Below are 14,762 nucleotides of genomic sequence, written 5' to 3'. Positions count from 1 at the left end.
CCTTAATAACCATTTATTCATTCATTCATACATTCATTCGTACATGCTGTAGTCTTATTAATACTTGAATCTTACATGTACACGCACATGTCTCGCTTTCTTCTTGGCAGATGTGAAGCGCCCGCGAAGTCTCTACGACGAGGACTCTCTCGATGGCGATCGTCCTTACGACAATGAAGGTACCAACGTTTTCAAGGGCACTGTACAGACCATTTCCTTCTTTCTTCTCAGTAAATTCTTTCTTTTTCGATAATACTAATGAGATATAATAACGCCTTTTAATCCTAACATTCATATCAGTCAACGAATAACGATGGCAGTTATTACTCATGTTAATTTTGCGTATCTATATGTTAACCTAATAATAAATAAACTCATTCGTATTGAATATTATCTCTAATCGCGCCATGTATTTTACCATATTCTCTGATTAAATATTTCGTTTGTAAATAGCTATTTTTGTTACTATCTTATTGTATTTTATATATACATATATGTATATATTCTCTAGCTGTTTTTTTAATGAGATAAGATTAACATTCCTTTGATTATCTTATTCCTATACATATACATACGTATACATACACACACTTGTCTTGTTATATAAATTATTTTTAATAATTAATTATTTGGGTATTTGATATTATTGACGATATGTTTATATTACATTTACTTTGGGAATTGTTTCAAATTCTAAGAATATTAATTTTTATTTGCAAACTTTTTCCCTTTTATTTGTGACTTATAATGATTTTTTATAATTTCGATTGTAAATTGTCTCAATGTATTTAAACCCGCTTAACTTGAAATTTATATTACTAAATGTATAATTGAGTGAAGCTGCGATTAAAAACTTCTTCGTATAAGATTCTAAAAAAAAAAGATCCGTTGATCGCTAATCGAATTCACTTGTTTGTGAAAAACAGTCAGCACAAACTAAACATTTGCAATTAGTTTTTGCAATTAGCAAGCGGATACTGAATATTTTTGTTTCGCGTGATTCGCAGGACGGGAGTCGACGGGAAGCTCGAAGGAGTTGGACAGGGCGAAGCTCGTCCGTGAGAGGCAGAACGAGGAGCGGCAGCGGAAATTGGAGGAGCTCAGGCAGCAGGCTCTCGCCGCGCAACGCTTCCGCGAACAGCGTGAGGAAGAGCGACGAAGACGCATCGATGAACTCAGATCGCGTGATAACGACAGGTTTGTTGATTTTAAATGCCGCAATTAAGAGACTTTACAATTGATCCAATTGATAAATTAATTTCATTAATTTTAGATAAAGAATTTAAAGAACACATTTGTAAATCCTTTTCCGCTTAAATTACGTGTATCTTGATATTTTGTTGAAAGAAATTAATACTTCTGTACGTAAAATAGGAAATGATTTAGTCTCTTATCTGTAAAAAGTTTCTGAAATTATGAGTCTGTTTCCTACACTAGACTGCACTAGAACTCTCTTTCTCGGTTTCGCCAAATATCAAATATACACCTATCTCACTTTAAGTTTCAAAAGTATGTAGTACTAGCTCAGCCACAGAAAACAGACCTTATGTCTAAAATTAGATTCATTTTGTAATTTATATTTATTTCGTCGCTTTTTTGTACAGACGAAATCAAGTCGAAGAGAGAAAACGGCTGATATGCGAGGCGGAGCGAGAGAGACGGGAGGCTATCCTCCGTAAAAATCAGGAGAGAGAGGCACGCATCGAGGCAAAGAAGAGGAATGAGAGGTCGCACATCGTCTGGGGTACCCGCAGGGCCACCTCCACTACCAATGTCATGATGTTTTCTGCTGCGCAGCCCCTCACTAGGAGATCCTCCGAGAGAGAGCTGGATGGCAGCAAGAAACGGGCCACTTCCGCTGGTGGACTCGACCGGAAACCGGGCGAAGGTCAGTCAATATGTTTCTTCAAATATCGATCGATCGAATTACGTCAATTCACCAAAGTTCACTAAATATCAGTTGGCAAGAAGGCGATGCGAGCACGTTAGTTGCATATCGCACGTGGAAATTCGATTAACCCTTTCAGCGCGCGATGTTAAACTTTCTACATACATATTTGGTCGTTTCTGTTTTATGTAAACTATTCTCAATCGAGAATTCTCCGGTAGACTCCGAAGAATTTGGAATATTTCTAAATAGTTTCTCTTCTATAATATCAATCTACAGTATGCAATTTGATTCAACCAATGTTTGCACGATAATTTTATTCTCTGATCTACGTCACGAATATTGATCAATTTCAGTCTTGGTTAAATGAATCTCTCGTATGTTTCTAAAATCCAGCATAATTTTCTGTGTTCATAATTAAAGTGCGGGCAACTGTTCGTAAATAATATTCTGTAATTTATCACAGAGAGAAGATTGAAATGTGATGTATAAGAAATATCTCATAAAATATAAATATGTAATATGAAGTAGCTCAGCAGCAGCTGAAAGTGTTAAAGGCTTTTCCGTTTCTCGCATAAGATGGGTAAATAATACACGCGTCGTATTTATTCTGCACCGTGCACCGGTAGAATGCAAATTAGTATTTATTGTAAATTCAGTCGGGCGTCGAATCAACAACGATCGTTGATGCGAACACGCATGATGAGCGACTCGGAAGCGGATTTACTTCAATGTGAGTATAAATACGGATCGGGATACTTAGTATACGCTATATCGCATAACGAGAAGGATCGAGATTAAACACCTGATTAACGACAGTTAAGTCATCTTACAATTAAATATACGACGGTATTTTGTAAGTCTTTCGCGATGATGTTTCGAAGGTTGTTATTCGAAGCGAGATAAATCTGATGGTACGTTCTGAAGGGATAAATCGTATCGATGAATTCACGTCCCGTTTCCATTTGCTTGCTCCACCCCTATTTGCTCGAACATCCGACATATATATATTGATGATTGATGTTTGTTGTACAAGCTTATAATCGTTCTTTCTGTCGCGGATTCATGAGGAATGTGTCATTTAATCACGTCATCGCTTTTAAAATTTTTTTCTATGTCATGTCGATTTTCAGAGCTGGTCGAATAAACGTTACGAAGAAAGCGTCTTCTCGCAGCTTATACTTCACGTTCAATTCCGATAACGATATATTTTTCTTAGTGATAATCGATACTACTATTTACACAGTAAGAAAAGATTCCATCGCAGGAAAAAAACAAAATTTTATAGAGTATTTGCTGTAAAATTCAATCTGTTCACTGCGTAAAGTTGTTGTACTTATTATCATAACGTGGAATGCAAATAGTAATAAAAATAATTATGTTTAATAAAATACGTGAATTATTATGATTATGGAAATTAATGAATAGCTGAAGCGATATTACTTCTCTCTTTGTAAGATTAAATTAATTGAATTGCGTTTTTTGAATTCTTAAATAGTCGATCAAAATAAAAAAATATTGTTTTCGTGTGTTATAAATTGTATGAAATTGCAAAGACGACATCGCGAGGCATGAAAGAACGATTGTCCAGCACTATTAGGATCTGTATCGCGATTTTGCCCATAGCGTAAGTTTTTATATTTGGTTCTTTACTTTCAGGTTTACACTCTCTATAGCCTATTTTGTGTACACTCTTATGGCAATATTCCTTTAATCGACAGCCGAATTCACGTATTTTCAGCTTGAGATTGGTTACACAAGCGAGTCTTGAGAACGTTTTGAATCCCGCGTTATAAATCGCAAGTTTTGCTTTTTACGCGATATCATTTATTTTTACTATTACACTGCACACACAGATTGCTCGGTTAGTATTCACCCTGTAAACGTCACACTTTCATCCACACATTCTTCCCTCTCTGTCCGAACATTCTCTTTTTTTTTCTTTAACGAAATAACATTTTGGAAACCACTGGAAGGAAATGGAAGATACATAGATTTCTTAAGATATCAGGAAATAATTTTTAACTGTTGGGGTTACGTTTCCTCTCTGTAGTTCTGTCCCTTTTATGATTTATACTTACCGGTGATGGTTCTGCATAGTGAGGTGTATGGAAAATAAAATAATAAAGGGAGACAACATGTGTGCGATTCGCACTGTATCTAACTCACGCTGATACCTATGCTTTCCCGACTTATTTTTCTCATTATCCCGGCCCTATTTAGAAGACTACTTTTCGCGGAATACCTAATATTTGCGTTGCGTTGAATGGTTTGTTCGCAGATATGAGAATGTCCTCGTCCATGTACGAGGTGTTCAATTGGAATTCTAGCCCCGATCCCCCCTTAACTCCTGCCAAGCATAAGAGAGCCAGCCTCTCTCTGCCCCCCACAACTGACATCTTTGCCGTCGATGATAAGTCCGATAGCGACACTAGGCGTCCCATGATTCAGCGGGTTGCCAGTGGTGAGTCCTGATCTCTCAGAAGCCTGCAAGAAAGCCGGGAGAGATCCGTTTCTGTTCGTCATGAATATTGTCGATCCTTTACCTCTCGTTTTGTTTAGCACTTGTTCTCGTCGGACTCTCCCTTTCTCTCTCGTGTTCTACGCCATTACGTCTTTCATTTACTTCACTACACTCTATCAACGCATGTAACGTTCATTTAACACCGTATAAGAACATATTTCTCTCATTCGGTAGCTCCTTCCCGATTGCATGATATTGGTATCAGGTGGATTTTACGATTTAATCATTTGTGAGTGAAACCATATATATGGCAACCAATATCACGCAATAATTAGTTCGCCTATCCATATGCGATTCCTATTAATCTCGTAACTGACACAAACTAACCACTAGACACTATTAATATTTAGTTGCAACGTGCATTTTGCAAGCCGAACCTTTAGTTTATATTAGTATGTTTGTTAGTTCGTAGTACGTTAATTAATACTTAGCTCACAATCAGTGTTATTTGTTAATGAATTCGTCGCGAATACGATTTAATAGGACGATTATCGGTCACAATCAATTTTTCATTTGTTTCATTAAAACATATATCTCGCAATTCAACGTTTAACTATTAGTTTATTAACAATTACATACACAACTTAAGATATATTCGATAATTTACTATATAATAAAATTTAAATTGTAGTTTAGTAATAAAATTATTGCACGTTGTAACAAAGTACGGCGGTGAAAATCTAACTCAATTAATGATGTTAGTTAATTTAACGTAAACTTATAATCGTCAATATTATAAGGTTTATTGCTTGCATAGATGGGTTTCTTGCTGTGTTTTTAGAACTTGTTTGATTAACTCTAATTGAATGTTATCTTTGAATGTTTTTTATGTGCTATTTACAAAAAATATCGTAATAATATATGTATTTTCTTTTAATGTGTATATAAAATATGCACATTAAATTTGATACCTATTTGGTATTTAAATACTTACATGTGCTTTAATACATGATTTATGTACGTTGAGAGAATATTTTTTATCAAAGAAATCGTTCAAAAAGTATATATCCTTTGTTAATAAAAATCTCTTCTCTCTTCAATTATTTACATTGAAAATATACTAATTTTTTCGCATTGAAATTTTAAGCAAACGCGAATATATTGTACTTTACAGTTTTACAGCTATGAAATTCCGAATAAAATCTCTCTCAGTGTACTTCTCCGCATCATCCCCACACAGCATGAAAAGCAAAGCAACACAACCGCAAAGAAATAGCAAAGAAAAAAGAGAGATGAGAATCTGAATGCGACCGAGTTGGCGCGTCAGAGAAACTCTTTACTCGAGTGTGCTTCTCCATCGAGCGAGCCGCGTCGCGTATCCCCACGAATCGATGGACGTCGCTCGTTTCGCAGTACGGGCGACACCCTAAGCGAGATTCTTTGCAGGTGATGATAGCGACGGTGGCACGCCCAGCACCCCGACCTCGGTTTACCTACGTGTGAACAGGAGACGCACCGACCTCATGCCGACGATACCGTCCCCGCGCGACGGCCCGCCGTCGACGGCACGCAGCTCCAGCGCCAAGGCCTTCACACGTTCGCCAGGTAGGACTTACTCCATGTCCAGGCTGGATCAGCTGGCGCAGCCTAGGAAACGCACGACCGAGCAACAACTCGGCACGTTGGCGGAACAACAGCAAAGCCAGCCTCTGCAGAGCGCTTCTAGCATGAGTCGCAGCATGTCGCACTTGGCCGCGCCCGGAGGAGCCAAGAGTCTAAAACGCTCCGATAACTCGCGTAGCATGGGCACGCTACCGGGCGCGGCACCTATGCCCAGACCCACCCGCGCCGAAAGACTACGCCGAAAGGCTCGCGAGTACCAACAGACCCAACAGCAACAAGGTAAGTGTTACTGTGCACTCAACTCGACTACTTCGAATCCTTCTGTAAACTAAATCGAGCTTCTGTACATAGCAAAAGTATCTCCCACGATTTCCGAAGAAATAAATCGGTAGTTTTTCCATTCTTTGTATTAAGAAAGTGTAGAGGTCTAGCCTTAATCGTATAATTATAGATGAACAATTATAGTTAATAATTATACAGTATAATTATAGTTAAGCGATAGTTCAATAATAGATCACACATTCTTTTTATACATAAAAACTACAGTTTTATCAATTTATCTCGTAATATTCAATGTCCTCTTTATGCGATATAACTTTCTCCGATCAACATTATAGCTTTTCTCAGAATAATTAATCACCCGCTTTGTACTAATTTGTTTTCTAGTCGATTTCTGTCACTGTACATAGTCAAACTGATCATTGCTTAATGACAAGCTTCGTAAGCTTGGCATATGGTTTTCAATAAAATGGGAAACGATTTCATAAATCAAAGTTGAATAAAAATACAACACATGAATGCACTCACTGTCTAACAAGAAAACTTCAATCAGAGTTGGGTGCACACATGTATGAATAAGTGTGAAAAGGAGTCTTTGTAAGTCAATCGGGATAACCAACTTTATTTCACGGCGTGAACATAAAAAAAGATGTTCTTCTTCTAATTTCAAGAGTCGCGAAATATTAATTATTCTAACTTTTTTCTATCTATTATACTTTCTCAGAGGTATAATTAACCCATCGATTTTCGAAAATCTCTATACTTTTTAATATTATATTTTGATGGCAGACTCTTTTATCACTTTTAACATCAAGAGCCGGTTGTATCAACATCTGCACAATTTGCATTAATTAAAGAACAGCTAAATTGATAATGTAAAGGAAGAGAATTTAATTAAGCATTGTCAACGCGATTTTGATGCAGCCGGCTCTTTGACTTCCGAATTGATTAACAAAACGCTCCTGAGGAAGATCTCTTCAACGGCTTTTCGGTACCACGGGTGAAGGTATGAGCTAACATTCCGGTAAGCTGCACGTTTTTATACCTTATTATATCGCTATATAACTTATTTTGCAATTCACTTAGTATTATAAATGTATATATTCGTATTTGGTGTGCAATTTTTTTATTCCTAATTAATTTACTTTTTTATTCTTATTTTCAGTTCATTCTTTTTTGTGCGATTATAATTTATTTTTTCTTATTCTGTTCGCTTAATTTGTCTTATTTGTATTGGCTTATTCTTTTGTTCCGACTGTATTCTTTTCCTTCTTGTTTTTTCTCACGGACTGCACTTGAACGTCGGTGGCGGTGCTTGTGTTTCTTGTTCACCTGCTACACCTCGCGTTCGTCACAACAACGTCACAAGCGCGATACGATCTCAATATGCAAAGTGTGAAAAGTACAAACGAGAAATTCATTTGCACCGCCGTGCTTCTCTATCGAAAGATCTGCGCGATCGCGTTCAAGTTTCCATCGAAAAGATCAACAAATTACTTACCTTGGGTGGGTACGCGTAGGTATCCGCAGCGGCGAAGCGACACCCAACAGCCCGTCCCGACCGCACAGCTCCATGAGTCAACAGAGCGCCAGCAGCGTGGGCAGCAGTAACGTCAATCTGCGTACCCGCACGGCCGCGTCGCGCCGACCGCGGCCTGCTTCTATTGCCGGTACCGGTGTCTCGGTCACAGAGAAACACAGTGAGCATGCCCATTTTACTTCTCCTCCTATCGGCCCTTTTACATCATCCGAGGATCAGCGAAGGGACTAGAAAAAAAAAGAAAAGATAAACAATTAATCCAAAACTAAATCCTCGATTAACGAAGATTGTAGAGCACTACTACACTACTGTTGGAGTAATTATGTCGAAGAGGAGATAAATATAAAAATTATTTTTATGCCCCTCTCTGTAATCCGAATATCCTGAAAGATACATATATACATGTCTAACGACATCTTGGCTTTATCCGAAATTTTTTTCTTCGTATATCTTTTCTTCTCTTGAACAATATATTTTTTTATAAATTTAAATTTTATTTTTTTACGAAATTTATATTTTATTATTTTTTAATGAAATTTTGCTTTTAAATTTCTATTTTCAACCTCTTGTATATATTATTTTTGTTCACGATTGCTAGAATTGCACATGTAAATACTATAAATGTATGTACTCGAGAAGCTTCACATGCGATAGAATAGAAAATATCTCGATCGTTCTCGTTATCATAGATCTGGTGGACACGAAATTAACGAAGGATTCAAAGCCACCACTGCCAAAGGTCCATAGCACTCCAAAGAAACCTTCTATACCCAAAGTCGCGGAAGTGAGAAAGCCGACGGAGAAATTAATCAAGAACGCCAAGTCATCACCGCGAATAACTCCGAAAGCGACACCCCTGCAGAGTCCCGGAGCTGAGCACGCACCACTTATTCGCGAAACTAACGTGGAGATCATAAAGCAGGATGAGAATAAAGAGACGCAGAATGTGAAATCGGAGGATAAAAATGAGGAAAAGAAAGATCAGGGTAGCGAAAAGACACAGGTAAATTTCAATATATAATTTTTATATATTGAAGTAAAAGATGTATATTCAAATTTTCATTTTCATTTTTTTCCAATAGGAAGCGAATATTGTCGAATCTATAACTAATAATACAAAGATAGCGACAGAACCTGTGTCGACAAGCAAACAAGTCAAAGACGAAACTAATTTAATGCAAGAGAATCTATCTGGTGCTATTGCGGAAGAACCGTCGAAAATCGCCAAAAAGGAAGAGAACAAACAGGAAAATAAACAGGAGAAGAAATCGCCGGAGATGACTGAAATCAAGCTTGAAGGTGAAATGGACGAGCAAGTTGACATGTCAGGTATGATTAATCAAAATTTTATCGATGTCGAATGATTTGTGACAAACTCTTGATTTAATGGTGAATATATATCTATATTAATGATTCACTTTACAGCTTCAATGATCGCGAAAATCAGAATCACCACCGAAGAGGAAGCAAAAGCCGCTTTGGCTGAACGTAGAAGATTAGCTCGAGAACAAGCGGAACGAGAAGCGGAATTAGAGCGCCAGCGACAGGTACATACCATCTACAAAATCAATTTAATATTAGATCAATTTAGTTTTTACATCTGTCGTCAATTTCCGTAGGAAGAAGAAGCACGTCTAGAAGCTGAAAGATTGCGCGCGGAGGAAGAAGAGCAACGTCGTCTGGAGGAAGAAACTATACGCTTAGCTAATGAAGCTCGAGAAGCCGAGGAACAGCGATTGCAATTGGCAATCGAAGAAGCTAAACGTCGTGAGGAAGAAGATAGAAGAAAAAGAGAAGAGGAAGCTCGCCAGAAACAAGAAAAAGAAGAAGCAGAACGCAAAGCGAGAGAAGAAGCAGAAAAGTTGGTTTAAAATCTTCTCCTTCTTTATCTTTTTGGAAAACTTATAATAATAGATTACATGATGAGATACCAATATATTTAAATTACAGACAACGAATCGAGATGGCTGAGAGGCTTAAAAAGGAAGAAGAGGAACGCAACGCTAGACGCAAACGAGTCGAGGCGATTATGCTTAGGACTAGAGGCAAAAATCAAACTAATACGTCTACCAAGGTAATATGAGAAACATTTATATAAATATATTAATGCTTCTATTAAATTTAAAAATTATTCAAATTATTATTATTAATATTGGAGCAATTCATCCAGACTGAAGTTTACATATAAATTAATAAATTAATTAACAAAATTAAATAATCTCTTACAACGAATATGTACAGGGAGAAGGCGGTGATGGCGACAAGCTAAAAGAAGATAGCCCTACCGACGAGAATAAACCGATGCCGGACGGTAAAGGTGACGACGTCATGACAGCTAGTTTAATTTCCGAGGCGACTCAGCAATTTATCAGCGGCGAACAACGGGCGCATCACATAGAAAACAGTGTATCTGCACCTGATATAGTGCACAACGGCACGACACATAGCAACGGCATTAACGAAAATAAAATTGTATTGGATAATAATCAGGGTAACGTTGAAGGAGAATTGAACGGTCATCATACGAATCACGGAAATGGTATCAACAGTCAATCGATTACGCTGGACAATGCCACTGTGTAAGTATACCAATTCTAAACCACGGAATCGTAAACGTGTTATACCTTCGTCGACCGAGAGTTAAAAAAACATATGCGTCTTTTCTCGTTAGATCGATGGACAATAATATACCATAGTAATAACTTGTTTTTTGCGGTAACGCGCATTTAATTGGGCATTGAGACATATAATTTTCGATGTGATTCAAAAGCGTTCAAGATTTTAGATGCAACATACGCTGCTAAATCCAATTTTATTATACGATTGAAAAATACATCCAAAAATAAATATATTAAAGGCAAGAATGTAATATCAAGGAGATTTAATGTTTTTACGTAACAGCGAAAGTATCTTTTAAGCATGATACGAAAAATAAACTTGAACAATCTTTTATTGTATTTAATTAGTCAGAAATTAATTTTATAGTTAATTGTAAAATAACACTATGAAACAGATAGGTAAAGTGCAATATCACTTACGTTTTTATAGGGCATAAGTAATTGCACGATACTAGCCAATATACTATTTAATTAAAATGGACTGATTATTACAAAGTCAACAGTATAGCTACTCGATCGGAAAAAGAACTTAAACGTTAAATGAATATCATACACGTAAGATATTCGACTAATCCGCAATAAAAGGATCAACTTTTAAATATTGCACGTAAAATGAATTAAACATAAAATTCTTATTTACATAATATACAATAAAGCCATCTACGCGTTACAGAAAATTAAAAAGTCAAATATTACTATGGCACCTATTAAAAAGAAAAATTTCCGTATAAAAATTTCTTGAATACACTGTCTAATTTAAATCTATAGAGAATACGTGCCACGCCAAATGTATTAAATTAAATATTGTACACTTTTATTTGTAAATAGGTGTGATAAAAATTCTATGATGTAGTGATAAATCACAATGAATTATTATCGCACCATAAACAGATTGATTATTTCGAATTTTAGATTTGTACACATACATAGAGGGGTTCTATCAGATTCCGAACCGGCAAGAGGGATTCTATCAGATTCTGAAATGGCAATTATTTGAACTTGTATTTATGGTTGAATGTAAAATTGTTAGATGTATTCTTAAAAGCTTTATTATGAAAGGCATTGTATATATAATAAATTGTGTTGTTTATAATTGTGTCTTGTAATATCGGTTAACTATTGAAGTGAATTAAGTTTCAAAGTTATATCGCGTGTATATATATATATGTATATATATATATCGCTCATTTGCTGCAGCGAAGATACAACTCAAAATACTAAGTTTTCTAATAAATAAGTTTGAATGTTTTAAATCAATAAAGTTTTGTAGGAAATATTAATTTTTAAATGAGAAATGTTTATTTAAGAACTGATCGTAAAGGAATAAAAGTATGTATATACTTTTAAAGTATATATTTTTCTTTTTTTTTTTTCTTAATGTTTCTGGTTTTTTTTTGCAATTAAAGAATGACAATTTTTGTTATATTGTTGTAGCAAATGAACAATATGTACATTATTATAATAAACAGTTATTTAGTAAAAAAAAGTTTATATACTGCGCTTTCCTGAGACATCTACAGGAAGGAACTGCCTATCGAAATTAATTTCACCGAACATTTATCGCTTCATGCAAATATTCTGAGTGACCCATGCGTATTGTACATTGCAAAAGTAGTCAGAATAACGGTTGACGAGCATAATAAGCACGCCATTGCGACTCACCGTTTATGATATGATTAGTTGCACGATTAGCAACATATTATCAATAATAAATTATGAGACTAACATTACTATCGCGGTGATGAGATTGCAAATATGAGAATGTATATTGTACATCATCTATTGTAATAGTTACATATATTTTATAATTGATATTCAGCTATGTATTAACGGCAAATTTACATACTATTTTTAGCTAGATTGTCATAGATAACGAGAATCGCGTACTTCGATCGTCATTAGGTATTACGTGAACGAGTTGGAAGAACGTTATGTAATATCGTACACAAAATATGAAATTAAGAAAAATATTAACAAAACTGCAGAATACATTTAATGTTAAATCACATAGGACAAATAAATCTCAGTATATATAATGTAAAGAGAAACAAACGGCATAAATCTAATGAGTCATCGAAAAATTTCGTTTTGTGATTTCACAATATACCAACTCAGCAAGGATGAATAATACTAACATGACTTTTGCAAAGTAGCAAAATAATAACGTATCGCAGTTACATTAAATGCAACTAACATTTTCATAGTATAATAAGTATATATAGTATAATAATTTGTAAATATCATCTTTGCTGAGTATCTCTCTTTGATCTTTCCTCCAATTAGGTACTAATAAAAAGTGTTCTTCCATTTATTGACCAGTTGTGTACCGTAAGTGCGACTGATTTTCGTAACAAATCACCAATGCATGTTAACTAACGTTGATATGGTGTGGCTTGTTCTTTTCCTTGCACAATGATTGTCTGAGTTCCTCATGCTTGTGTGTATTGTATACCAAGCGCGGTATATGTCAACTTACTGCCTACTTTTGCTATGTACTATTTACTTCCACATTTTCCGATATAGTACTTTTTCGTGAGAAAACGTCTCTTCACGCACACCACATCCACGAATCCTACACAAAGGTACCCGTATAGGAAAATAAACGAAAGAAGAAGAAACCAAACGTGGCATGAATTTTCTTCTCTAATATCTTAATCCGACGAGTGTGAATCGGTCGAATGTGATTCAATTTTTTATGTAATTAGATCTGTATTTGCTGTTTTGCTGTAATATGTTCTAGCAAGCTATGATTATTATAGTTACACAGTTGACACGTGTATATCAATTTAACTAACTGATTCCCGTAGTTATTTAAACAGAAACCTGTTGCGATCCAACAACAGAATAACATACGTAAATATATTAGTTATATTTAAATTTTTTTATTCGGCCAAAAGCAGACGAAAGATATATATTGGATACTGCAAAGGACCGCAAAAGGTTGTCGACCTTCTTGGTTAGTACTGCTACGCATAAAAGCAATTTCTATCAGACTTCATCGCTTATAATAGTTGTTTATATAGTTACATCAAAATAGTTGCCCCTCAAGGCGTTTAAAGTCTGTAATTTGAGAAACAGTTATATCAATGACGCAGAAGAACAATTGACGCATAAGCGCTTTATATTTATCCGATACGTTATTTAGTTATTTTTATCTAGCTTTATATCATTCAGTTGATGACGTTTTTTAGATGTACATAGAATCACGAACTATGTTCTTATCCGATAAAATCCGAATCCGTTTCATTTCGTTTTAGTGATTCAACTGAAGGTGTTAATGAATCGTTCGCAATCGGCTTAGCTAATTTAGCGGCGGCGATTCCGTATTAGTGATCGTGAATAGTCGCTTAAGTCGTAGTCCCTAATCCGTATGTCTGGCTACCAATTTAGTTTTTGTATGTTTTTCATTTGGCTCGTTTTGTAGCAAGCAAAACAACGTGACCAACAACCTGTTAGACCTGTCGGACTTCGATACTCTGAGTAATAACAGTACCGGCTACGATACCGGGCCGATACTCGAACTGACGCCCAATCTGGCGAATGAGGATACCCTCAACTCCAATCTGAATCCGGCGGCGATGCCGTTTACTCCGATGGGGTTCGTGCCCGCTGCCACTAATGCCAATGTTAATCCGTTCCAGGACAATTTCATCAGCAAGCCACAGGATAACAATCAAGTACCAGGTATGTAAATCAAGGTCTTTATTACATTTTTAATCATTGGATTTTGTTTAATAAGGAAAACTGGAATCGCGATTTTATAGAACCTACATATTACAACTATAAATGGACTAATATATCATTTTAATCGAAAATACCTGGACAACACTCCTGTATAAATGCTGTCTCTGTTCTTCTCCGCAGATCTACTATCATAAGGTGTCTCTTAAACGTTCCCGGACGAACAGAAAAAGAGCAGTTAGGCAACCGAATTGCTCATAGCGAGCGGTAGCATTCGGAACGAGACGTTGTTGTTTATGATAATGTAAATAACCGCCGTCGCGCGACGTATCATGTGTAAAGGGGATATCTCGGTGAAGCGAGAATGAGGGCGCAAAGACTATCCCTGTACCTCACAATCATGCCGAGCTCTGAGCGTCGTCATCGGGAAGAAGAAAGTGTAAAATAATATATAAAGTTAACTGATTATTATTACGCAACAGCAAGTATGGACACTCAATCTGTGTGTCGTAGTACGCTATTAGACAAATGTAACTTTCTAAAGGAAGGGGATTGAGGCCTATTTGTAACACATCATTTTCATTACACGGACATATTTTACGATAACGAATCGACGTGAAATTTTTTTTTCTCACATACACACGCAACACACATATACACACACGACTT

General features: G+C 36.0%; 1 protein-coding gene across 1 annotated transcript in view; it reads left to right on the top strand.

Moving 5' to 3' along the window:
• Positions 1–14,530, top strand: part of LOC108759844 (histone-lysine N-methyltransferase, H3 lysine-79 specific) — a 52,797-nt gene extending 38,267 nt beyond the window's left edge. Inside the window, exons 5-18 of the mRNA XM_018505493.1 lie at positions 111–179; positions 1,008–1,197; positions 1,605–1,888; positions 4,170–4,352; positions 5,799–6,254; positions 7,775–7,954; positions 8,484–8,797; positions 8,877–9,123; positions 9,220–9,341; positions 9,414–9,655; positions 9,745–9,868; positions 10,036–10,373; positions 13,837–14,096; positions 14,277–14,530. Of these exons, the coding sequence (XP_018360995.1) occupies positions 111–179; positions 1,008–1,197; positions 1,605–1,888; positions 4,170–4,352; positions 5,799–6,254; positions 7,775–7,954; positions 8,484–8,797; positions 8,877–9,123; positions 9,220–9,341; positions 9,414–9,655; positions 9,745–9,868; positions 10,036–10,373; positions 13,837–14,096; positions 14,277–14,290 (3,023 nt within the window). The 3' untranslated portion in view covers positions 14,291–14,530. The remainder of the gene's footprint in view (positions 1–110; positions 180–1,007; positions 1,198–1,604; positions 1,889–4,169; positions 4,353–5,798; positions 6,255–7,774; positions 7,955–8,483; positions 8,798–8,876; positions 9,124–9,219; positions 9,342–9,413; positions 9,656–9,744; positions 9,869–10,035; positions 10,374–13,836; positions 14,097–14,276) is intronic.
• The last annotated feature ends 232 nt before the right edge of the window (positions 14,531–14,762 follow it).

The sequence above is a fragment of the Trachymyrmex cornetzi genome, unplaced genomic scaffold (assembly GCF_001594075.2).
Source record: "Trachymyrmex cornetzi isolate Tcor2-1 unplaced genomic scaffold, Tcor1.1 scaffold209, whole genome shotgun sequence".
Lineage (NCBI taxonomy): Eukaryota > Metazoa > Arthropoda > Insecta > Hymenoptera > Formicidae > Trachymyrmex > Trachymyrmex cornetzi.
The sequence above is the reverse complement of the archived record's forward strand: the minus strand, read 5'-3'. Positions and strand labels throughout refer to the sequence as shown.